The sequence below is a fragment of the Strongyloides ratti genome, assembly GCF_001040885.1.
Source record: "Strongyloides ratti genome assembly S_ratti_ED321, chromosome : 2".
Classification (NCBI taxonomy): domain Eukaryota; kingdom Metazoa; phylum Nematoda; class Chromadorea; order Rhabditida; family Strongyloididae; genus Strongyloides; species Strongyloides ratti.
This window is the reverse complement of record NC_037308.1, coordinates 14,068,043-14,092,995: the sequence shown is the minus strand read 5'-3', so window position 1 is coordinate 14,092,995 and position 24,953 is coordinate 14,068,043. Positions and strand designations below refer to the sequence as shown.

Below are 24,953 nucleotides of genomic sequence, written 5' to 3'. Positions count from 1 at the left end.
AATAATATTGTAAAACAAAGAAAAATAAATATTAAAAATTTTACAAATTTTTATTTCAAATTAAAATCTTTTTTATTTAAGCATAACTACATTTTTTCTTCAAAACTTTAGAACATAATTTACTTGGATCTTTTTCTGTATCATTGACAATTTCAGTGGCAAGATCACCTACAATAGTATGGCAAATTTTGTCTAAAAAGTTTGTTCCAAGATATTTGTCACATTCAGCTTCAAGTTTATCAGCAACATACTCCTCACCACATTCAGCATATTGTTCACCAACTAAAACTAAATCAAGACACATCTCACAAATAAGACTAGCTCCACGAACACGTCCAATGAATTGTTGTGCCATTGTATTTTTTCTGTATCTTAAACCACAATTTATTCCAGCATCCTTTTTTATTACATTACTAGATGTAATAAATATTAAAGCAAATAATGTTATCACTTAAAAAATATTAATTAAATTTATTAAAAATACTTACATGCTAAAACTTTCATTTTTAAAATATCGATAAATATAAAAATGATATTAAAAGAATATATTACCTTTTTATAACTAAAATTTATCAACTTATAACCAACATAAGTAGAAAATGATAATAATTACCAACTTTTTTATCTGATATTTTGATAAATTAAGCAAGAATAATTATTATTATCTATTATAATTGAAGATAATAATCAGGATGCTTAACACTGTTAATAAACTTTTTAATTTGTCATGATCCGGATACCATAAATTTTCAATACTTTTTTTTTTATTTATGTACAATAATATAATTTTTAAGAATAGTTATTTTCCAAAATAAAAATTAAAAGAATAAACAAAATTTTATAATGTAAAACTTTATTTAATTATAAATATATTTTATATAAAATAATATTAATTAGTTTATATATTAAGAATAATTATAATAAAACTATTTTTATCAATTAGAAATCAAAACCTTAATTATTTTCATTCATATCAAATATATTTTTAATTGATTCATTATTTAATCATTCTTATCAAAATGAAAATTAAATTTAAATCATAAAAAGTTTATGAAAAATTATTTGCTAATACAATGAATAATCATGTAATCTTATTACTTGTAATTTTTTTTCCTTGTTACAAATTAAATAATATTAATAAATTTAAATCATATATTTCTCAAAATAATAAATTAATAAAAAATGATTTATTACCAATATATTCTTCATTACGTAAGTTTTTTTTTTTTTATTTTTAATATATTATTAAAAATATATCTTTTAAAGCTACATGTAAAATAAAACATAAAATTTTACATCATGATGGTATGAATGGTAATGGTGAAAGAATATTAGTTGGAACATCAAAAAATTGTAATGAAACTTTTAATTTTCCTGTTGATTCAAGTATGAAAAATTTATATATTCTTATTGATTCATTAGGTTCTGGTTATCCAACTGGAGAATTATATGATAAATCAAATGTTGAAATATTACCATGTTCAGATCAAAATATTGAAAATTATGGATATATAGCAAAATATTGTAATATATATGATTTAAATAGTGGTGGTATTTTTTATTATTCTATTTCTTCATTTGATAATTATCCCTGTTCTTTATCTATATCTTCTGATACATCAATTGTTAGTGATGGTGGTTTTATTAATGATTTAACTAATGATAATGTACAAGATGAAATACCAGTAGGAAATAATGGAATACAAAAAATTCCATCTATTGGTGAATCATCTTATTTTGCTTTTCAAATGACTGGTATAAATAATTCAGTTATTCCAGAAAATGTAATTATTAAAACTAATATTGGTAATAAATATATATATAATGTTAATGAAAGATTAAATTGTTCTGCTAATAATTATGTTGGACCATTCATTTGTACAACAATGGGATATAATTCTCTTTACATAAATGGAAAAGATAATGAAGGATTTGATTATCAAAGATTTTATACTTTTAATTGTAAAAGTAATACTATTCCTACAACAGAATTAGCACCAACATCTTTTCCTCCTATTAATAAATGTTTTAATAATGGAACATTAATAAAAACTTCTTCTACTTCATCATATTGTTCTTGTACAAAATATTATACTGGAAGACAATGTGAAAATAAGTTATGTTTTAATGATGGAACATTAGGTCCAAATAATGAATGTATATGTATGAATTATTGGAGTGGTGAATTTTGTCAAGATATAATTTGTTCTGATTTATCTGATCATGATTTTGATAGTAATGAAAAAGTTTTTACATTTATTATTAAAACAACATTATCAATTGTTTCATATAAAAAAACAATAATAGACATTGCTAAAAATATTTTATCAAATTATGAATTAAATAATTCTCAATATTTTGTTAAATATGTTATTGTTGGTGTAGCAAATAATGAAATTATGTATATTAATGAATTTGATTATGTCAATGATTTTTATGATGCACTTAAAAATTTAGAATTTTATAAAAGTAATGACTGTTTAGAAAGTTTAGAAATGGCATTACTTACAGCATTACAAATAAATTCATTACAAATATATACAAAATCACCTATTTTTGTTTTTAGTGATGGATTATCAGGTGATTCTGAAGAGATTAAAGGTCAATTATTAAATAATATTGTTTATTTTCAAGGACCTATATTTTTTATATTATTAAAATCAACAATATTAGATTGTATAATTGATACATCTAATAATAATTATAAAAGTTTATTTTATATTTCTCAAATGTCACAAGGATTAGTAAGTAGAATTGATAATGAATATGATACATATAATTTGGTAACAAAAATTGGAAATTCTATTAATAATATAGGAATCCTTCTTCAAAATGATTTTTCTGATTCATGTCATTATGCCCCAAAATATCAAACATTTTTTATTGATGATTCAATAAAATCATTTACATTTATTATTTCTAGTAATAATGCAAATTTTAATATACTTGATTCTAATAGAAATTTACTACTTCCATTTAATGAAACTTCTATTGGTGATACAAAAATATTATCCTTTATTTCAAATAATATTGGAAATTATGAATTACAATTTGAAAGTTCTGGTCCAGGACCATGTCAATATCGAATTTTTGGAACAACAAAATATAAATTATCAATAGGAACATCAATAAAAATGATAGAGGATATTGATTATAGAATGCCAATATATAATAATGATTATAATTTAGTTGGTAAAATTAATGAATTTATATATCCAAATGATACAGATAATTTGTTAATTGAAGCATTAATTTGGACAAATGATATACAAAATGGAAAAAGAAAAATATTGTACTCAAGTAATGGTATATTTCGTAATGGTTGCCATTATCATTTATTTTTTGGATCATGGAAATGTTTAACAAGAGAAATGAAATTTTATGTTAATGTTATTATTTCTGATGTAATGAATAATACAATACAAAGAACAAAATCAGGTTTTTGTGCTGCTTTCAATCCAACACCTATTCCACCATCTGGTTGCCAGAATGGTGGTTCAAGTATTGGTAATGGAAATAATACAACATGTATATGTAATGAAGGATATACAGGTAATAAATGTCAAAAATTAGTATGCCAAAATGATGGATATTCAAAGAATGGTTATTGTGAATGTCGTGGAGGTTATACAGGAAAATTTTGTGAAAAAATTGAATGTACAGATAAAAATGATTATGATAATTTTCCAAAATCACAAAAATCATTAACATTTCTTTTACATGAATCTATGACAACAAGAACAATGATAAATTCTTTATTAGAATATTCTCATCAAATGATTCAAGAAATTAAAATTGGAGCAAAAGATTTTATTTCATTTTATCAAGTAATAACTTTTAATGATAATTCAACTAATATTTATGTAAATAGTAGTAATTCTAATGATTTTATTATTGGTTTAGAAAAGTTACAAAATACTGTAATGGATGATGATATTTATTCTTGTAATTCACTTAATTTATATGAAGGAATGCAAAAAATGTTATTTGATCCAAATACATCAAAATATGGATATTTTTATGTTTTTATAAATGGTATTCCAGTACAAAAAACTTCACAATTTAATGAAGTTAAAAATTTTTTGGAACTATTAGAAATTCAATTAAATGTTGTTGAAGTTAATGGAGCACCATGTGGAAATTCATTAATTAATAATCCTGAAATGAAATCACTCTTTGAACTTATCTCTTTAACACGAGGTTCATTTTATAATATTGAACCAGTATTGTCGGGTAAAATTTTAAAAACAATTACTTCACAATATTTGTCACAATTAATTTATGAAAATTATATTGAAAATTGTTTTATAGATCCTATTACAATAAATTTTCCAATTGATTCAGAAACAGAAACAGTTACTATAAATATTCATGGAAATTTAATTAATGATCCTGAATACCTTCAACCATATATTTATTCTTCATCTCAATATAATTATAGTTCAGTTTTAAATATTTATAATGATTATGCCTATGGAAATAGGATTGATAAAATTATAAAAGCATGTGATAATGGATGGATAAGTTATGATGATCATTGTTGGTTATTTGTAGATTCTAATGTTAGTTGGGAAGAAGCTAAAGAATCATGTAATAATAATAATGCTAATCTTGCCACAATTTATAATAAAGATGATAAAATATTTTTTGAAAAATATTTACAAAATACACAATTTTGGATAGGATTAAATGATCTTCAAAAAAATGGTTCATTTGTTTGGGATCAAAAAAATTCAAATTCATTACCATTATCTAAATCTTCATTTATTGATTGGGCTCAGGAACAACCAAATTTAATATATAGATGTGTTTATTATAATTTAAATCAAACTAATGATAATAAAAATGGTTGGATGACAGGAGAATGTTCAAGTAGACGATCTTATTCATGTGTTAAAAATAATTATGATTTTGATAATACTTCAAAAGATATTGATAATAAAAAATTATCAAAAGGTTTATGGAGAATTAAATTACAAACTGTTGATGGACCATGTCATGTTCAAATTACATCACAAACAAATATTCATCTATTTACTACATTTTCATTAAATCAATTTGATGATTTTGGAAGTCCAAATCCATCAAAAGGCAATAATATTCTTAATTATATGTTAGTACATTCTACAGGACTACAAAATATTTTAGAACCTAATAATAAAGGAAATTTATTAAATTTTTTAATGTTTCCTTTAAATGATATGTCTCTTCTTGATCAAGGAAATATTACTGAAAGAGATAATTGTTTATATCAATATATTTCAACAAAATTTATCTGTCCATCAAATAATTTTAAAATATTAATTAATGGTGTTGATAGATTTGGTTATGTATTTCAAAGAATGTTACCAATATCATGTTCAAATATTGTTGTTAAAGGTGAATGTAAAAATGGTGGAATTCCTATGGCTAATAATTGTTTTTGTTCATATTTTTGGACTGGTAATAATTGTGATACAATTCAATGTTTATATGGAAAACCTGATAATACTTATCAAAAATGTATTTGTAATGATGGATATACTGGTGATCATTGTACAGTAGCTGTATGTACAAGAAAAAATGGAAATAATACCTCTGGATTAGATAATAATAATAAAGCTTTTATTTTAATTATAGATGGTGAAATGGTTGGTGAAATGAAAAATGTTTTAATTAATATTGAAGAATTATTATTAAATATTTTAGATGAAACAGAACGTGTAAAAAAAAATAAATTTACACGTTATATTGGAATTGTTTTTAGAGATTCATCATATTTACCAGATAATAGAATTAGTAATGTTTATGATACAACAAATAAAACATATTTTATTAATGTTATTAAAAATGAAATAATGAAAAATTTTCAAGAAATTATTAATTATAGTTATTCAAGATTAATTTTAACTGCTATTATAAATGTTTTAAAAAATCAATCAATTCCATCATTATCACAAGCTTATGTAATAACTAATTCAAATGCTGAAGATTATAATAAAATTGAAGATGCATTAAATAATATTGCTTATAAATATACAAAAGTTGATGTTATAATTATTGGTGATAAAAATTTACCAGGAAATGTATCATTTAATGATAATAAAATAGATTCATTACTTAAAATTGCCTACTCATCAGGTGGTAATTTTTATCAAGTACCAAATTATTCAACGTTAATTGGTTTTTGGAATAGTTTATTAATAACTGAAATTAATACATATACAATAACAAAAAAATATGGTTATCCATGTACAGAATTAATTGAATATATACAAATGGGTTCAAATGGAACATTACTTGTTTTAGATATTTATAGTTCAACAGAATCAACAATACAAATTCTTGATCCATATAATAATGAAATTGAAATAAGTGGTCAAATTAAAACACAAACAAATTGGTTAATATTAATAAGAACACCATCTATTCAATTAATACCAGGTGTATGGAAAATAAAATTAATAACAAAAAATGATAATAATCATTTTTGTCATATATCAGCCAGAGTTCTAGAAGATAATCCTCCACACATAGCATTTAATCCAGATATTGGTGAAGATAGTGGTAGGCATTCTGATTATTCTATTCAATACACTACAGCTGGCTATGAAAAAAATGCTATTGTTGCTGACACACCATTTGGTACTTTAACTTATGCACAAATTCATGATTTGACTGGAGAAAATTTATTATGGTCAAGTAGTTTAATATCAAGAGAAAAATGTGGATTTGAATATATTACAAAAGATCTTTTTTCCTGTGAAATTCCAACTTTTATTCTTTCTGTCAATGGTATTGATGATGATGGACATTCATTTAGAATGATTCAAACAATTCACTGTAATGAACATAAAAATTTACAATGATCTGTAATTTTTTTTTCTCATTAAAAAATGTAATTAAAAAAGTGTTTTTCATTAGAATTTTTTAAAAAAAAATGATTAGAAAAATAATTATAGTTGTAAAAATTATAATTCAAACATTTAATTAATATGTTATAAAAATAATTGAAAATTTTGTAACAACTTAATTTACTGTTATTTTATGATGTACAATCAACAAATTTTCATATAAAATTTTCTTATCAAAAAAAAAAAATTATAATGATAAAATGCTTTTTTATAAATTACTTACAATTATATTTCCTATATATCTATATTTTATTATTAAAAAAATATTTTTATGGTATAAAGAAAGGAGACGTACTTTATTTTATCTTGAAAAAATTCCTGGTGATAATGGATTACCAATTATAGGTAGTCTATTAGAATTTCAAGGTCCTCCATCATATGTATTGGATAAAACATATGAAATTCTTCAAAAAATGATTAGATTAAATTATCCAATTATGAAAATTTGGTTTGGAAATCATGTTATTGTTTATTTATCAACACCAGAAGTTCAAAAAATAATTCTTGATAATCCAAAAGAGATTACAAAAGGTAGTACTTATGATTTATTAAGAGAATGGTTGAATGAAGGTTTAGTTACTGGTTCTGGAGAAAAATGGAAGTATAGAAGAAAATTAATTAATCCAAGTTTTCATTTTAAAATGTTAATTGAATATCATAGTATTTTTAATGAAGAAGCTATAGTATTAGTTGATATATTAAATAACTTTAAAAATACAGGTGAAGAAGTTCAAGTACTTGGATATATGAAAAGATGTCTTTTTGATATGATTATGAGTAAGTTTTTTTTTTCTTTTTAAATTATTTAATTATTAATTTATTATAGGAACAGCTTTTGGTCATAAATTAAAATGTCAATCAAATCCAAATGATTCATATCTTCATGCAGTAGAAGGTTTTGCTGAAATGGCATATATTGCATCAATAAATATTTTTTATAAAAATAAACTTTTATTTTATCTCTCTGGAAATGGATTTAAAAAAGATAAATATTTAAAAACATTAAGAAAGTTTAGAAATGATTTAATTCAACTAAGTCATAAAAAATATTTAAAAGAAAAATCAACTAGTAATGAAATAAAGCATAAAACTTTTATTTCAATGTTATTAGAACTTTATGAAAATAATGAAATAGATATGGATGGTGTTAGAGAAGAAGTTGATAGTATTATATTTGGTGGATTTGATACATCTTCAGCTACAATGGCATGGCTTTTATGGTCATTAGCAACTCATCCAGAAATTCAAGAAAAAGTTTATGAAGAAATTTTTGATATTTTTGGTGAAAATGAAAGAGTTGTAACTCATGAAGATATTAATAAAATGTCATATTTTGATATAGTTTTAAAAGAAGTATTAAGAAGATTTTCAATAGTTTCTATTATGGCAAGAAGACTTCAAAATGATGTTAATATTGGTGGTTATATAGTTCCAAAAGGAACAGATGTTGTTTTAGGGCCTTTCTTATGTAACATGAATGATAAAACATTTCCTGAACCATATAAATTTGATCCAAATCGTTTTCTTCCTGAAAATACAGCAAATCGATCAGCTTTTGATTTTATTCCATTTAGTGCAGGACCAAGAAATTGTATTGGACAAAAATTTGCTAATCATAATATTAAAATAATAAGTGTTTGGATATTAAGAAGATTTCGAGTACGAACAAATTATCCTTTTGATTATTTAAAAATGGTTCCTCAAATTGTAACTAATTCAGACAAAGGTTTTCCTATTATTTTTGAAAGTAGAGTTTAATTTTTTTTATTATCTTTTAACAATTATTAATAAAAATAATTTTTATTTTAAAATATTTAAAAATTTATAAAAAAAAAATTATTTAGAATGAAATGTAAATTGCATTTTAACATTTCCAGGAACAGCAATAAGTAGTTTATTACCTTGTGAAATTAAAATTTCATTACTAAAAGGCTTACAAAACATTCCACCTGTTAATCCCATATCTGTACGATATTTTATTTCAACTCCATTTTCAGCATTACATGGAGTATAATAATAACCATTATATTTAAGATCTTTCATAACAAGCATAATCTTTTTATCTATTGGTGCTTCAATATAATAAAAACATTTTGCCCCTAACGGTACATTAATAGTTTGTTTTGTTGAATTGGAATAATTTATTTTATTAGTACATGTAGAAGATCGTTCTTCAATTTCATTACATGATATTCCTGAAAATCCTAATGGACATCTACATTTTGAACAATCTTTTACACTTTGAAATCCACCATTATTACATATTATTGATGATGTACAAACATTTTTACAATAATAGGTATTTAAAAGTTTTAAATCATAATGACTATACCCTACACTTTGTCCCATAACATTATCAAAAAAACTCATTTTAGGTGTCATTGTTTCACCTCCATTTGAACTAAATGATTTAGCATAATATTGCATAACAGAACCATAATCATAAATTATACCATAATTATTTGCACTTCCATAACCATATCTATAAAAGTTTGTTGCTTTATCAGGAGTATAATTTTCATTATGAATTTTTAAAAAAAAATCTCTATCTGGACGTGATTGTTCATGAACAAAACCTAATGCATGAAAAACTTCATGTTGAATAGTTCCAATAGCATCACAACCTGTTCCAAGACTAATATCTTGAGGATTTGCATTATCTATTTTTCCTAACCATGACCAACAACCAACACCTCTATAAAATCTAAATCCTGGACCAGTAAATAACGTTGGACTATATTCAAAAGAAATACAACTTTCAGAAGTAATTTTATTTAATGATTCAGTTATCATGTCTGTATTTCCATCATTAACAAAATATTTTATTGGTTTTGATATATCCCAAAAACGTGGCATATTTTCTAAAATAGCTGATCTTTTTTTTCTTAATTTATTTTTAAGTAAATTATTATCCACTTCAAAATCCTTTTTAACTTTTTTTATTTGACTTTCTGATAAAAATATATCCCCTTGAAACATATCAGGATTTGACATAACACCAACCTCAACATCATCTGTTTTATTTTTTATATCATTAATTTTATCACTATATTCTTCTAATTTATCTAAAACAGTAACAGTTTTATCAAACATTTCACGATCTTTTGATGATAATGATTCTCTGGTAAGAAAACGATTAATATTTCTTGGAACCTAAAAATTTTTTATTTATTAAAAGTATAGCAGTGATTTAAGAGTTTTCATTGCATAAAAGCAATCAAACAGAAAACGATGGCTTTAACTAAATATAAAAAGATAAGAAAATAATCAATTTTTATTATTTAATTTATTTCATTTTTATTATATTGTATTATACCAAACTATTAGTGATAAGCGAATTAATTTATTGTATTTATAGGGGTTAAGATAATTGAGAAGTTACTCAATAAGATAGGACTTTAGAAAAGTCTAGAAAAACAAAATAGTAAGTAAATTAATAATTTTTAATAATCGCTATTTATATAGTTTGGCCAAAGTTATTTTGTTAGACTTAAATTTAAATAAATTATTTAATAACTATTGGGGTTTCAAGTGAATCTTATTTTACCAATTCTTATCTTTATAATTATAATTATAAAAATAAAACTGGACCGCAAGAAAAGGAAAAATAATGAAAAACACTAGAAAGAACACCCAAATTGATGACGAGGATACACTCGAGGAAACATATCAAAGAATAATTGCTGAAAATAGAAGAGAATCTTCAAGAATGAGCAATTTAAGAGAAGATGAAATGGAGATAAATTCCAGAAGCAATACGGAATTACCATTAGAAGAAATAGCAAATACTGATGCTACTTCACAATTCAACACTAATTATGATGAAATTAGGAAAGAAAACGATGAAAGATTGAGCAGATTAGAAAATCAATTAGAAATGGTTATTGCTCAACTATCTAATTTAACGGATTATCATAAAAACACTTTAAATAAAGATAAAGAAAAGAGCAATGAATCTCTCAATATAATGAATAGAAAAATAGAGAAAAGAAATAATTCTTTATCAAAAGAACAAACAATAGTCATACAAAATTTCTCTGCCCTTAAGAAATTTGATGAAAAACAATCATTTGCTACGTGGTATCAAACATTTGATAGTTATTGCAAAGTTAATAGAATACCAGAAGATTTATTAAAAGATCATTTATTATTAAATGTAGAAGGAAGAGTAGCAAAAATAGTTGCTGAAGCTAAAGAATATACAACATTCAATAATTTAATTGAATTCCTTAAAGATAAATTTACGGGAAAATGCTCAATATTAGAAGCTGAATTAAATATTGAAAAGATAAAGAATATGCCATTAAATAAATCTAATATTGATCAAATCAGCGCCTTGATTGATCAAAATATTAGAACTTTATATAATACATTGGATGAAGAACGAATATTCTTCGAAAATAAAAATCTCCTAAGACAATTACTTCCAAATGAAATAAAATTACTTATGAGAAATGAAACAACTAAAGATTGGAGTTATTATGTAGCTAGTGTAAAAGAATGCATGGAGTTATCTTCTATGATCAAAAGGAATAATACACAAAGCTCCAAGTACGATAAAAAGAAGGATATCAAATGTAATAGATGTAATTATAGAGGACATATTGAAAAAGAATGTAAAAGTAAAACAAAATGGGATCCTAATTCTAAAACAAGGATAAATTTATTAAATAAAGAAAAAGATGATTCTTCCAATATATTACATAAAGAAATATTAATAAATGGAAAAATAAAAGCAAAAGCAGCACTTGATACTTGTTCAGAAATTTCTATTTTAAGTAATAAGTTAGCCAAACAATTATCAATCTCTAAGACAAGAGATAAAATTATAATTGAAGGCATTGAAAATAAAACAATTGGAAATTGGGGAGATAGATCAATTTCAATAAAAATAGATGATGAAGAGATTAAATTAGATAAAATCTTAATAAAAGATCTACCTAAAGAAACTCAATGTGATATTTTACTTGGATTAGATGCATTGTCTAAATATAATAAATACATTGATTTAAAGAAAAAGAAAATTCTTAATATCGAGGAGATAATTAAAGAATACGAAGAAAAAATTAAATTACCTTCATATAAATCTTATTGTACAATTATAAAAGATACATTTAAGGAAAGTTGGCTGAAGAATTTAAATAATTTAGAAGAAGCCGAGAAAAACTTTCAGGAAAAATATGATTTAAAAATGGATAGATATAATCCTTCATTAATGTCAGGAAGACAAGAATATAATTATAATAAAGAACTTAAGAAATTCAAATTTTATAAAGTTCCTCAAAATTTATTGCCAATGGCAAATCAAATAATTGAAACATACTTGAAAAACAATATGATTCAAGTAGAAAAACATCCTGATTTTGTACACCCTATTTTATTATTAAGAAAACCTACAATTCAAGGAATAAATAAAGAGAAACTTGAAAATAATTATAGAATGGTATGTGACTTAAGACTGATTAATTCAATTACAATTAGACAATCGGGAGCTAATTTAAATACAGTTGAAGAATTCAAAAGAATAAAAGGAGGAGAAAATATTTTATATAGTTTAATAGACCTCAGTAATGCATATCAACAAATACTGATACCAGAGGAAATGAGATCCAAATATTCATTTAGTGCGGATGGAATAAATATTTATTCTTATAAAACATTACCACAAGGAGCTACAAATTCAGCATTTCAATTTTCATTAGTAACAAGTGAATTATTAAAGAAATATAAGAATGATGGTCAAGTAATACAACATATCGACGATTTCTTAGTAATAACTTCATTACCAAAAGAAAAATCTGAAGTAGAAGCTATAAGAAAACATGCTGAAGTACTTAACGAAATATTGGAAATATTTCAGAAGAATAATTTATATTTTAATATTTACAAGTCCAAACTATTTAGAAAAGAATTAAATTATTTAGCATATACTTTAAACCAAAAAGGATATACACCTTCTTTAAAAAGTATTTCTAATTTAATAAAACAAATACCTAAGACTAAGAAAGAATTACAAAGATTCTTATTTGGAACTCAATATTTTAAACAAACATTACCTACATTTACTGTAAATGCAGAACGTCTTTTTGCTAAATTAGGTAAAAAAAAAACATCATTTTATATGGATGAAGAAGATAAAAAGAATTATTTAAATATAGTTAATGAACTTTTATCATCACCTACACTTGGATATCCTAGAAATAATTGGAAATTTATTCTAAAAACTGATGCAAGCGATTTAGCTATAGGAGCTTCATTAATTCAAGTAAATCCGAATGATGAAAAGGATAAAATATTAATTGGATTAGTTAGCGAGAAATTAAAAAGAACTCAAAGAAAAAGACATAGTAGTTATCTAGAAATGAAAGCAATTTGCATAGCTCTCAATAGATTTTCATATTTATTAAAAGGAAATGAAATAACTATAGAAACTGATCATAAACCAATTCAATATATTCAAAATAATAGTATGAATGATAGATATATGGAATTAATAAACTTCATAAATTGTTATCCAGCTACAATCATTATTAAATACATAAAAGGAAAAGATAACAAATTTCCTGATTATTTATCAAGATTAATAGATCATGCCATAGAAAATGAAGAAAAGAAAGTATATGAGACAGAAAATAAAATAATATTTTCACCAAATTATTTAGAAAGAGATGAAAAGGAAATACAAATTAATAAAATTAATTTAAATACCATATTAGAAAGAAATGATAAAAGTAAACTTTTATCAAAAAGAAAGGGTGAGAAGATAGGTAAAAACCAGAAAAATGTGGAAAAATCCATAAGAAGTAATATAAAAAGAAGAGGAAGACCAAAAGGATCTTTAAAGAGAAAACCAGGAAGACCAAAAGGATCTTTAAAGAAGAAACCAGGTAGACCAAAACGTTCACAAAAAGAAAGAAAAGTCCAGGAAGAAATTAAAGAAAATTTAGATAAAATTATAAATTCTTTAGAAGAATATTCAATTGAAGAAATAATAAAACACCAAAAACAAGATAAAGAAATAACTCAAGAATTTATTCAAAATAATAAGTTACAAAAGTTAAATAATTGCTTAGGAAAAGTAGATGAAGAATATCCTTTGAAATTCAGACCATATGTTCCAGAAGCAATAATACCAAAGTTAGTAGAATTAGTACATGAAAAAGGACACTTTGGATATATTAAAATGTTAAGAAATTTGAATATGAGATATTTTAGTAAAAATTTTAGTAAATATGTTAAGGCATATACAGAAAATTGTGAAACTTGTTTATTAAGAAATAATTATCCTAAAATTAAATATGAAAGAACTTTAAATGTTGCTTACCCAAATCAAATATGGAGTTGCGATTTATCCGGAAAATTTCAATTCAATGGAGAAGAAAAAGTGATACTTATATGTGTGGATACATTTTCAAAATTTATAATGGCTAAAGAAATAGAAGGAGATCCTACAGACAAGAAAATAATTAAAGCAATAAGTGAATTTATATATTTATATTCAAAACCTACGATTATAGTTGTGGATAATGCCAAATATTTAAATAGTAACGAAGCTAAAAGATTCTTTGAAATATCACAGATAAAATTAATAAGTGTCGCGCCTTATACTCATGGAAATAGAATTGCCGAATTATACCTGAAATTAATAGAAGAAACATTTAGTAAAATTAGACAAGAGAAAAATGAAGAAATTAAATTCAAAGATCTATTAGGAATGGCAACTTACTTTTTAAATAAAGGAACACAATCTAATAATTTCAACGCTTTTGAAATATTTATGTTTAAAGAAAATAATTTAAGAAATATAGAAAACATTAATTTGGAGAATTACAACTACGACATTTCAAAATATGTAATCCCAATGATGCATAAGCAAGAAGAATTATACGCTGCAGTATATACTACAGACTTATATAGAAAATTATCCAAAAAGAATCAAATATTTAAATCAAATGAATTTAAAGTTGGAGATTATTTTATTTTAAAGAAACAGAATTCAGATAAGTGGGATAAAGCAAATGAAAAATTTAAAGTATTAGCTACGGACAGTTTACATTGTTACTTCAGAAACAATGACCCTAAATCACGTAAATTATATAAAGTGAATTGGACAGATATTCGGAAGGCTCCGAAATCAGTCTGAATAGGGGTGAAGCAGTGATTTAAGAGTTTTCATTGCATAAAAGCAATCAAACGGAAAACGATGACTTTAACTAAATATAAAAAGATAAGAAAATAATCATTTTATTATTTAATTTATTTCATTTTTATTATATTGTATTATACCAAACTATTAGTGATAAGCGAATTAATTATTGTATTTATAGGGGTTAGGATAATTGAGAAGTTACTCAATAAGATAGGACTTTAGAAAAGTCTAGAAAAACAAAATAGTAAGTAAATTAATAATTTTTAATAATCGCTATTTATATAGTTTGGCCAAAGTTATTTTGTTAGACTTAAATTTAAATAAATTATTTAATAACTATTGGGGTTTCAAGTGAATCTTATTTTACCAATTCTTATCTTTATAATTATAATTATAAAAATAAAACTGTATCCTTACCTCATAAGAAAATGGAATTATAAAAAATAATAATATGAATATTTTTATCATTATAAATTAAATTTAAAACTATATTTTTTAATATAATCATTTTTATAGAGTAATTTGATCACCTGTTCTTTACATGATAAATTAAAATCAACATTATGTTTACTACATTAATATTTAATTTGATAAAATATTACAAAAGTAATTTAAACTATTATATATTAAACTTTTTTATAGATAAATAAACAGCTGAATTAATTAAAAATTATTTTATACAAAAATTAAATATATATATGTGTAATATACAAAGTAAATGAAAATTATTTAAATATAAATATATTATTTAACAAGTTGACTTCTTTTTCTAGATGTATTCTTTTTTTGATGTAATATATGAGATATAGTATCATTTTTTTTTAAACCAATAAATTCAAAGAATGTTATTCTAATATCTTTACATAGAATAAGTAATCCATATGAAGGATAAAATACAATTAAACTTTGACATAAAACAGTTAATGTTAATAAATCATTAGCAATATCATAAAATTCTAAATTTGATGCAATTGTCATTGGTATTTCTACAATAACAACAAAACCAAATAATATAAAGTATATAATGGCATATTTTGTCATTGATATATCAACTTTATAACAATTATTAGTATCAATAATTTTTTTTAATTCTATTTTTAATAAACGAATTAAAATAATAGTCATAATACCATTTATTGTTAATGTTATACAATGAATATATGAAGTAATCTGCCATAAAATATTATTATCATATTCATTAATAATAATAACTGATTGCCTTCCAGTATAATCTTTTATATATTGAACTTTTATTGAATAATATTTTATAAATATAGGTATTACAATAAATAATGGCCATATCATAGAAATAATTAATTTCCATCCTTTCCAAAAAAAATTATATTTTATTGGATATTTAATAGCAAAATATCTATTAAATGTTATAGTTATACCAGAAAGAAAAATAAAATTAACATGACATAATGAATAAATATAACATATTCCAGATAAAAAATGTTTTGAAAATATATTTTCATAAAAATTACTAAATATTCCAAATTGTGGAATTCTATAACTTATATATTCTTCAGTAATAAATATAATATCAAAAATTGAATTAAATATAAATAATGTATAAAATCCTTTTCCTGTATCATTTTCTTTTTTATTAACTTTTTTAATAAGAAAAATTGTTAAAGAAATATAAAGTATATATGAAATTATATCAAATATAGTGATTAAAGAAAGAAAAATTTTTAAAACTAAAATAACAATATTAATTTATTTTTTTCTATAAACTTACAAATTCTTTTTAATCCCATAAAAAATTTTGAAAATAAATACGTAAATAAAAATATTTTTATGTAATAGTTTTTTTTTTATTTTCAAATCAACTAATATTTTAAATTAATAACAATATTATTATAAATATAAAAGTATATTTAATGCTAATTGACTTGCAACAGATAAACTTTTCCCATAAATTTAAATTTTGCATTTAATTTTTTTTCAATCAGTTACTTAAAAAAAATAATTATAATAAAAATATATAATTATTTTATTTCATTTTATTTTCTACTATAAATAGTCTGTTAGTAACAAGTGAAAATAAAGTAAAAACTTTGGATTTATAAATTTTCAAAAGAAAACAATGAGCAAAAATTGTGTGATAACTAATTTTTAATTATATATATTCACAAGTATCTATTAAAATATTTCAAATAAAATTTTTAGTCATCAAAAATCTCTTCTATAAGATTTTTAAACTTTAAATAAAAGAAACAAAAATAGCATATATATTAAACATCACAATTGATCTATCATTAATTTTTTAAATATAAATAACAAATTTAAAATAGTAATTTTTTTTAAAATTATTATTTATAAATATAATCTTTTTTAATATTATAAAAATTTCTTTTATATTATTACAAAAAAAAATATAAATGTTGCATTATCTTGATTTATAAAATTTTATTATTTTGTTATTTAAATAAAATGTATATTTAATATTTTTATAATTAATATTAAAAAAAATTGTGATTTTCAATCATTTTCTGAAAAACAATATTCTATAAAAAGAAGAATAAAATATCTTTTGTTATTAAATATAAAACATACATAAACACTCTCTTAACATTATTAATGTTTTTAATTAAATAATTAATAATAAAAAAAAAAGTTAAATATATAATTTGTTAAATAACGTTAAAAAACATGAAAAATATGGAAAAAATATGATATATATGATTATACTGAAAAATATTCTTATTATTTCAAGATAACAAGATTGCTCATTTTAATTACCACTAACAAATTTATCCCATTGAAATTACGTTATTGTATAAAATGACTAAATTCATATATTTTTTCTTCATAAAGACATAATTTATATTTAAAAAATTATTCAATAGTTAATTATAATAATATTGATATTAAGTATATTTATGATATAACAAGAATTGTTTATTTAATTTGAAACAAAAATGATTTTATTGAAATTTTATGTTATTAAATAACAATTGAAATACAAGAAACTTTAAAATTTTTGATAAATTCTTTATTTAAAAAAAAAGTACAATGAATAAAAATTTTGGCATCATATACTAAATTATAATTATTGAAAAAAATTTTTTTTAATTTAAAATTATTTATAAACTTAAGTAATTATTTAAGTAATTTCACTCGTTTTTTTTCTTATCCTATAATTTATCAATTTATTATATTGTTATTAATTCATATAATTTTCTATAAATAATTTATTATAAAAATGATTATTATTTTGTTTTTATCTTCTATTTATAATTACTGTTTACTTCAATTTTTTTTTCTTACCAAAATTCTTCATTGTTAAAAATAAAATTTATATGTGAAATTATAGACAACAACTTTTTTAATAGTTCTTTTAAACAATTATAAAGATAAAAATAAAAAATTAATACAATAGATGAAGATTAAAAAAAAAAATGTATATTGTATAAAAAATATTCAATATGTCAAAGTATAAAAAAAGAATTTTTTTTAAATATTTATATTTTTTAAAATTTTTGAAGAATTATTTTATGTTTTCAATGAAACGTGCTAACAGATTTTGTACTTATACTATATTTTTTTAAACATGGTATAAAATATAATTTTTGAAAACCAATAAAAATAAAAAATTTTTTACGAAAATCATTACTAAGATATAATAATGTATAAGGTGTAAAAAATACCATTATAGTTTCAATTAGTATATAAAATGTTAATATATCATCAGATAAAACATTTGCTCCAACATATGATGAAACTGATATACAAACTTCAGTAATTACTACCATTCCAAAAAATATACAGTATAAAATTGCAAATTTAGCCATTGATATTTCTAATTTGACTTCTTTTTTTCTATTATTATTTTTTAAAAGTCCTAATTTTTTTATTGTTAAAATTAAAAAAATATTTAAAATAACATTTGTAATTAATGCAATGGAATGAATAGCTATTGTTACTTGCCATATTAAATTATTAAAGTATGGATCTATATAAAATCCTGTAATACCACCAATATGAGTTTTTATATATCCTATATCTTGTTTATAAAATATTATAAATATAATTATTGATAAAAATGATGGCCATATACAAAAAAAACATAATCTCCAACCACTCCAAAAAGAATGATAATGTATAGGGTATTTAATTGCAAAATACCTATTGAAAGTAATTGTTATTCCTGATAATGACGTAAATATAATTTGACATATTGAATATGTGTAACATATTCCAGAAATAATATTTCTAGAAAAAAAATTAATATAAAAATTTTCAAAGACTCCAATTTGTGGAACTCGATATGTTACATATTCTTCAATAATAAATATTAAATCCAAAATACCATTAAAAACAATTATTTTGTAAAAACTACCAGAAATATATTTGTCTTTTTTTTTTATTTGATTTGAAATAAAAATTAGTAATAAAATATAGAATGTAAATGAAAATATATCAATTATAAAACAAAATCCAAGAAAAAATTTAATTACTAAAATAAAAAATTAATTATAATCAAATAGTAAAACTTGCATGTTCCTTTAAAGTTATTTTGTAACATTTAAAGAACGTTTTAATTAAATAATAAATTTTTTCATCAATATTGCATATATTTATATTTTACTTTTTTACCCATGTAGAAAAAATATGAAAAATTAAAAATAGTTAAATCAGGATAGACGTATATTAAAAATAGTTTCTAAAAAATTATTTTATGTTTGCTTTTCATTAAAAAAAAAAAATTTTTTTCCATTTTTTTTATGCTATTGGGAATTTATTTGCATTATATATTATTCTTTTTATTAAAAAGCAATTATTTAGATATGTTATCACTTTTTTCTTTTTAAAATATTCATACTTAAAAAGCATACTTCTACAATTAATTTGAATTTAAATAAAATACTTAATAGACATTGCACGGAAATGCATAATTTATATTTAGAATTATTTTTTCTATTTTAAAAAATAAGTAAAATAATAAAAAGTAAAGAAAACATTCCTTGAAAAATGAAAACTATTTACTAGACTATTTTATTAATTTATATTGTTTATTTATTTTTTTTAAACTACAGTAGATAAATATATTTTAATTAATTATTGTTCTTTTGTTATTTAATTTTTTTTTTTTAAAAACAAAAATAGAAGTGAATTTTTTTAAATAATATATAAGGTAGTTTTTTTTTAATGATTTCATATTTCGTGAAATTATTTAAATTTCATTTTTAAGTATTTATTTAGATTACTGTATCTTAACATTATTATTTTATATTTCTTGTTTATCTAATAGTACAAACAACATAAATTAATTTAATTTAATTTTATTAATTAACTTTTAATTTGTCTTTATTTTTAGATAATAACTTTGTTTATCTGATACTGATTTGAAAAAATTTTTAATAATACTTGCATGAAATTTTAATCTAATGGAACACTGATTCATTTTTTTTTTGTTATACAATTTAAGGAGATATAAATTTATTACATGAATATTTTATTATAAAATAAAATAGTAATATTGGATCAAGTATATTTTAATTATAGTATACTGTTACAATAAAGTATGGCTTTTGAAAAAATTTTATAATATTGTAATTAATTTGTAAATAAATATTATTTATATCATACAATTCATACATGTACTTATAATATATAATAAACTTATGCAACAACAAATATATATCTATTTAAGTGCAATAATTATAAAAATTCATGTGGAATTAATTCTTTTATTTTATCTTTAGTAAATTTTTTTTCTAAACCTATAAATAGTATAAGAATAATAGAATAATATATTAAAATATTTAATAATTTTTTATATAAATCTATTAATAACATTGGTTATTTAACAATTTATAATATTATTTATCACTTTTAATATTATATTCATTTAATAAATAATTTTACAAAAAAAAAAATGTAAAGTTTACTTAACTATTTGAAATTTTAAAAATTAATGATTCATTATAATCTTCAATTAAAAAAGTATGATTGTTTAAAATTTTTTTTTATTTTCATGTTTTTAAAAGATTATAATTAAAAATAGTTATATATTAAAATAATTAGTAACTTCAAGTGTTGCGTAAAAATAAAATGTATACAAATTAATTTTATTTTTAACAGTAATTTATTCATTCTTTCATACTCAAAAATAATTAGCAATTATTTAAATGTTAATAACAAATGAATAGCAAATACCTATTTTACTAGAAAATAGTAATTAGTTTCAAGTTAATCTGTAAAAAAAAAATTTCTTTACAATTAATATTAATAAACTTTAAAATTTAATTTTTAAGTTTCAAAAAATTAATTATAATATAAAAAGAATCTATATTTAATAAATAAAAACATATAATTAATATTTGTATTATCAAATGAAAACAGCATTATAAAATTCAAATTATAACTTGATATCACAAATATAAAAATTATTTATTTTATTAATACGTAAGTTTTATAAAAAGTAATAGTTATATTATCTTTAACAAGTACTATTTTTTTTTATAATTATGATGTATAATCCTTATTCATAAAATATTCTTTTAGATAAAATATTTGGATTTTATAGAAAATATAATAAACTAAAAATAAAATTATTTACGGAAGGATCTGATTAAAAACTCTTTTTATGAGATATAATATTTAAGTTATAAATTTGTTACATTTAATATTAAATTTATATTTTTACCAATGTTGAATCCATTATTTTTTTCTAATCTTTTTGACAATTATTATATATGTAATAATGATGAAATAAAACATTCAAAAGAAATATTAAATGAAAAACCTGATGTTATGGGGTATGTTTTTTTGATTGGTGGTATTATTTTTATCATTGTTTATATACCATGTATATTTGTAATGTTCAAAAAAATATTTATTAGAAATAGTTGTTACAAAATCATGCTTTTTCTTTCAATAATAGATGTTTCTGCTGTTATGGTTAATTCAATTGCTACTGGAATTTTATCAATACTTAGAGTATCATATTGTATTGCTCCAAAACTTCACATAGGAATTGGAAGTTTTGGTGTAAGTATTTGGTGTGCAACTTGTGCTACTACAACTATTTTAGCTTTTAATAGATATTTAGATATTACAAATCAAAATCTTTGTCATAAACTTTTTGATGGAAAAAAAACTTTAGTTTGGTTAATATTACCAATAATATATTTTTTTTATTTTTTTATATTTACAAGTCCACTTGCATTTAGTCAAAAATATATGTCATGGTTTTTTAATCCATATCAAGATTATTTAGATATGCCAAATTTTAAAACAAGAACTGATTTTAGTAATATACCCCATACAATAAATAATTTTTTAATCATAATATTATTGGTACTTGATTATGGAACAATGTTTTTAAAATTATCAAAAAAATCACATATTAGAAGTACATCATCAAATGTTAATAATGTTATTGTTAAAGTACAAATTCAAGTATTTATTATTTGTTTTTTTGTATTTACAGCAGCTCTCCTTTATGTTTATATGCAATTTTTTATTATACCACCAATATTAACTGTTATCTCTCAAATTTTATGGTCATTTTCACAAGGATGTGGTGGTATCATTTATATAACACTTAATAAAACAATAAGACAAGCCATATGGAATGTTATTTTAGATGGAAAAAAAAAATCTGCTTTGATACATGATAATAGCAAAAGAGATAGAAATGTTACTGATAAAAGAAATACATCAAATAGAAATTAAAAAAAAAATTAATGTGATTTATGAAAATATAACTTTAATTATTATCATTTAATGTTTATAAAAAGTTATGTATATTTTATTATCTTTTTTTTTGTATCATTTAATTATATAATAAATTAAATATATTTTGTAAAATAAAAAATTATTTAAACATTAATCATATCCGAAAAAAGATTATAAAATCTTAAGAAGGAAGTACAAAATTTAATATATAATCTTTTTTGTATATATGCTCTTTAAATTTATTAAAATAAATAAAAATTTAGGAAGTTATTAAAAACTAAATATTTTATTTATTTGTTTATTTATATTATTTTTTATTTTTATAATAAAAATAAAATTTAAAAGATTGTTTAGCAAAAATTCTTTGATATTTCAAATAACAATGATTAAATATTAATATTAACTTTTTGTGTTTTGATGTATTTAAAATATTATTACTTTCAAAATAAAAAATTAAGATAAATAAATATTTCTAAATAATTAATAAAATTATTGTTGATATATATAAAAAATGTTATACAAATCTTTTTACATTTTTATTTTTTTTTAATAAAAATCGTTAATTCTGGTGTAACTTACTAGATGAAAATAAACAAAATACTGTAAAAACAAGTCATATATTAAAATCTTTTATTAAATTTTTAAATAAAAATGATATGATATACATAATTAGAACAGGCATGCAATAATGACGTAATAATGCATATCCAACAAAAGCATTTTTATAATTATAAACTTTATAAATATTACATCTAAATCTTTAAACTATGTATATATTCTAAATTTTTAAAAAATTTAATAAGTTTATATCTTCAAAATTCAATGTACAAAAACAAAAAATAAAGAAATAATTATAGTATACTTAAACAATTTAAACATATATTTAAAAGTTTATATTAGGTTCAGATTTTATTTAAAAAAAAAATATTTTTACAGAATAATAAGATTTAAACAATAAATTTTAAAAGCTTTTATTACAAATAAAATTAAAAATTAAATATTTGTGCTTTTCTTTTATACAATAAAATTAAATTTTGTAAGCCTTTTTCACAAAAAGTCTAATTGTCAATTTGTAATTAATGAAAATTTATCAATTAAAAAAAATAATGTTGATAACATTTTGTCATACAAATTTACCATATCATTTTCAATTGTATATGGAAAACTTCTAGTTGTCTATAAATTGATAATGTCTTCAAAATTATCTAATAAAATTACTACAAAAAATTATTTACCATACAATGTTTATTTCTTTAATTAAATATTTCAAGAAATTATTTAAAAGTACCACTGTTTTTGGTAAGTATTAAAATATACAAACTGTTGTCTACTTTGTGGAATAACATGAATATCAACTATTTTATCACCATTATCATTTTGATATGAAACTTCATAAATTCTAGATGATTTTATACCAAAAATCTTCATTGTATTATTTTTTATTCTTTTCTCTTTTACTGTAAGTAATATTAATATACTCCAATTTTTAATTATATATATTATTGTATTAAAAATATCTTTATATATAATTTTATCTTTAAAAATATATTTGTATAAAAAAGATAAATTTGATAGATTATTAATAAAATTAAAAAATAAAAAAATAATAATAAAACCTATTGATAATCCAAATGCTTTTTCATTTTCAATAGTTTGATATTTAGTTGAAAGACTTTTTTCAATAAATTTTAATAAAGATTTTCTTCTTTTTTTTAATTTAATTTTTAAAGCAAAAAAGTATATCTATAAAATTTTTTTTTAAATGTTTTATTTTAAAAGTACTTACAAATGACAGAATGGCAGATAAAATTTCCATACCAATTAATATATAATCTTCAATATATTTATTTATATTAGAAATATAGTTTTGAAAAAAATAAAAACCATATGATAAAATAACAAAAAATATTCCTATTAATGGTTTATTTGATGAAATATTTTCATATTTTTTGATTAATAAAACGGCAATTAATCGTTCTATGATAATAAATATTTGTAGATAAAAATAACCAGTATATATAAAAAGTTTTATTAACTTATTTTGAATTGTAATTATAGTATTATTTTTTAATATTAAAAATGTAATATTACCAATGATTTCAACAAGACAATATAATATTCCATGAATAATAGTACAACAAATAAGAAATTGAAAATTAATTTGATAAAATTGTTTTTTAAGTAATATTTTAAAAATAATAAAAAACCATATTAATGTT

The 24,953-nt window shown here is 20.4% G+C and overlaps 6 protein-coding genes across 6 annotated transcripts; 3 read left to right on the top strand and 3 right to left on the bottom strand.

Annotated features, from left to right (window-relative positions):
* Positions 1-76: 76 nt before the first annotated feature.
* SRAE_2000447300 (Saposin B domain and Saposin-like domain-containing protein) lies at positions 77-504 on the bottom strand (the record flags this gene model as incomplete). Its single annotated transcript, XM_024643347.1, has 2 exons — positions 77-450; positions 489-504. 2 exons carry the CDS (start codon positions 502-504, stop codon positions 77-79), a joined length of 390 nt encoding a protein of 129 aa, XP_024509026.1.
* Positions 505-1,073: 569 nt separating this feature from the next.
* Positions 1,074-8,651, top strand: SRAE_2000447200 (Cytochrome P450 4V2; the record flags this gene model as incomplete). Its single annotated transcript, XM_024643346.1, has 4 exons — positions 1,074-1,212; positions 1,267-6,774; positions 7,176-7,670; positions 7,720-8,651. 4 exons carry the CDS (start codon positions 1,074-1,076, stop codon positions 8,649-8,651), a joined length of 7,074 nt encoding a protein of 2,357 aa, XP_024509025.1.
* A 78-nt stretch (positions 8,652-8,729) lies between these two features.
* On the bottom strand, positions 8,730-15,510 carry SRAE_2000447100 (Astacin-like metalloendopeptidase; the record flags this gene model as incomplete). Its single annotated transcript, XM_024643344.1, has 2 exons — positions 8,730-10,046; positions 15,460-15,510. 2 exons carry the CDS (start codon positions 15,508-15,510, stop codon positions 8,730-8,732), a joined length of 1,368 nt encoding a protein of 455 aa, XP_024509024.1.
* Positions 10,504-15,036, top strand: SRAE_2000447000 (Reverse transcriptase domain and Integrase, catalytic core domain and Zinc finger, CCHC-type domain and Ribonuclease H-like domain and Aspartic peptidase domain-containing protein; the record flags this gene model as incomplete). The annotated part of the gene is made up of 1 exon (XM_024643345.1): positions 10,504-15,036. One exon carries the CDS (start codon positions 10,504-10,506, stop codon positions 15,034-15,036), a length of 4,533 nt encoding a protein of 1,510 aa, XP_024509023.1.
* Positions 15,511-15,786: 276 nt separating the features above from the next.
* On the bottom strand, positions 15,787-16,347 carry SRAE_2000446900 (7TM GPCR, serpentine receptor class g (Srg) family-containing protein; the record flags this gene model as incomplete). The annotated part of the gene is made up of 1 exon (XM_024643343.1): positions 15,787-16,347. One exon carries the CDS (start codon positions 16,345-16,347, stop codon positions 15,787-15,789), a length of 561 nt encoding a protein of 186 aa, XP_024509022.1.
* A 5,568-nt stretch (positions 16,348-21,915) lies between these two features.
* SRAE_2000446800 (7TM GPCR, serpentine receptor class t (Srt) family-containing protein) lies at positions 21,916-22,731 on the top strand (the record flags this gene model as incomplete). The annotated part of the gene is made up of 1 exon (XM_024643342.1): positions 21,916-22,731. One exon carries the CDS (start codon positions 21,916-21,918, stop codon positions 22,729-22,731), a length of 816 nt encoding a protein of 271 aa, XP_024509021.1.
* Between the last annotated feature and the right edge of the window lie 2,222 nt (positions 22,732-24,953).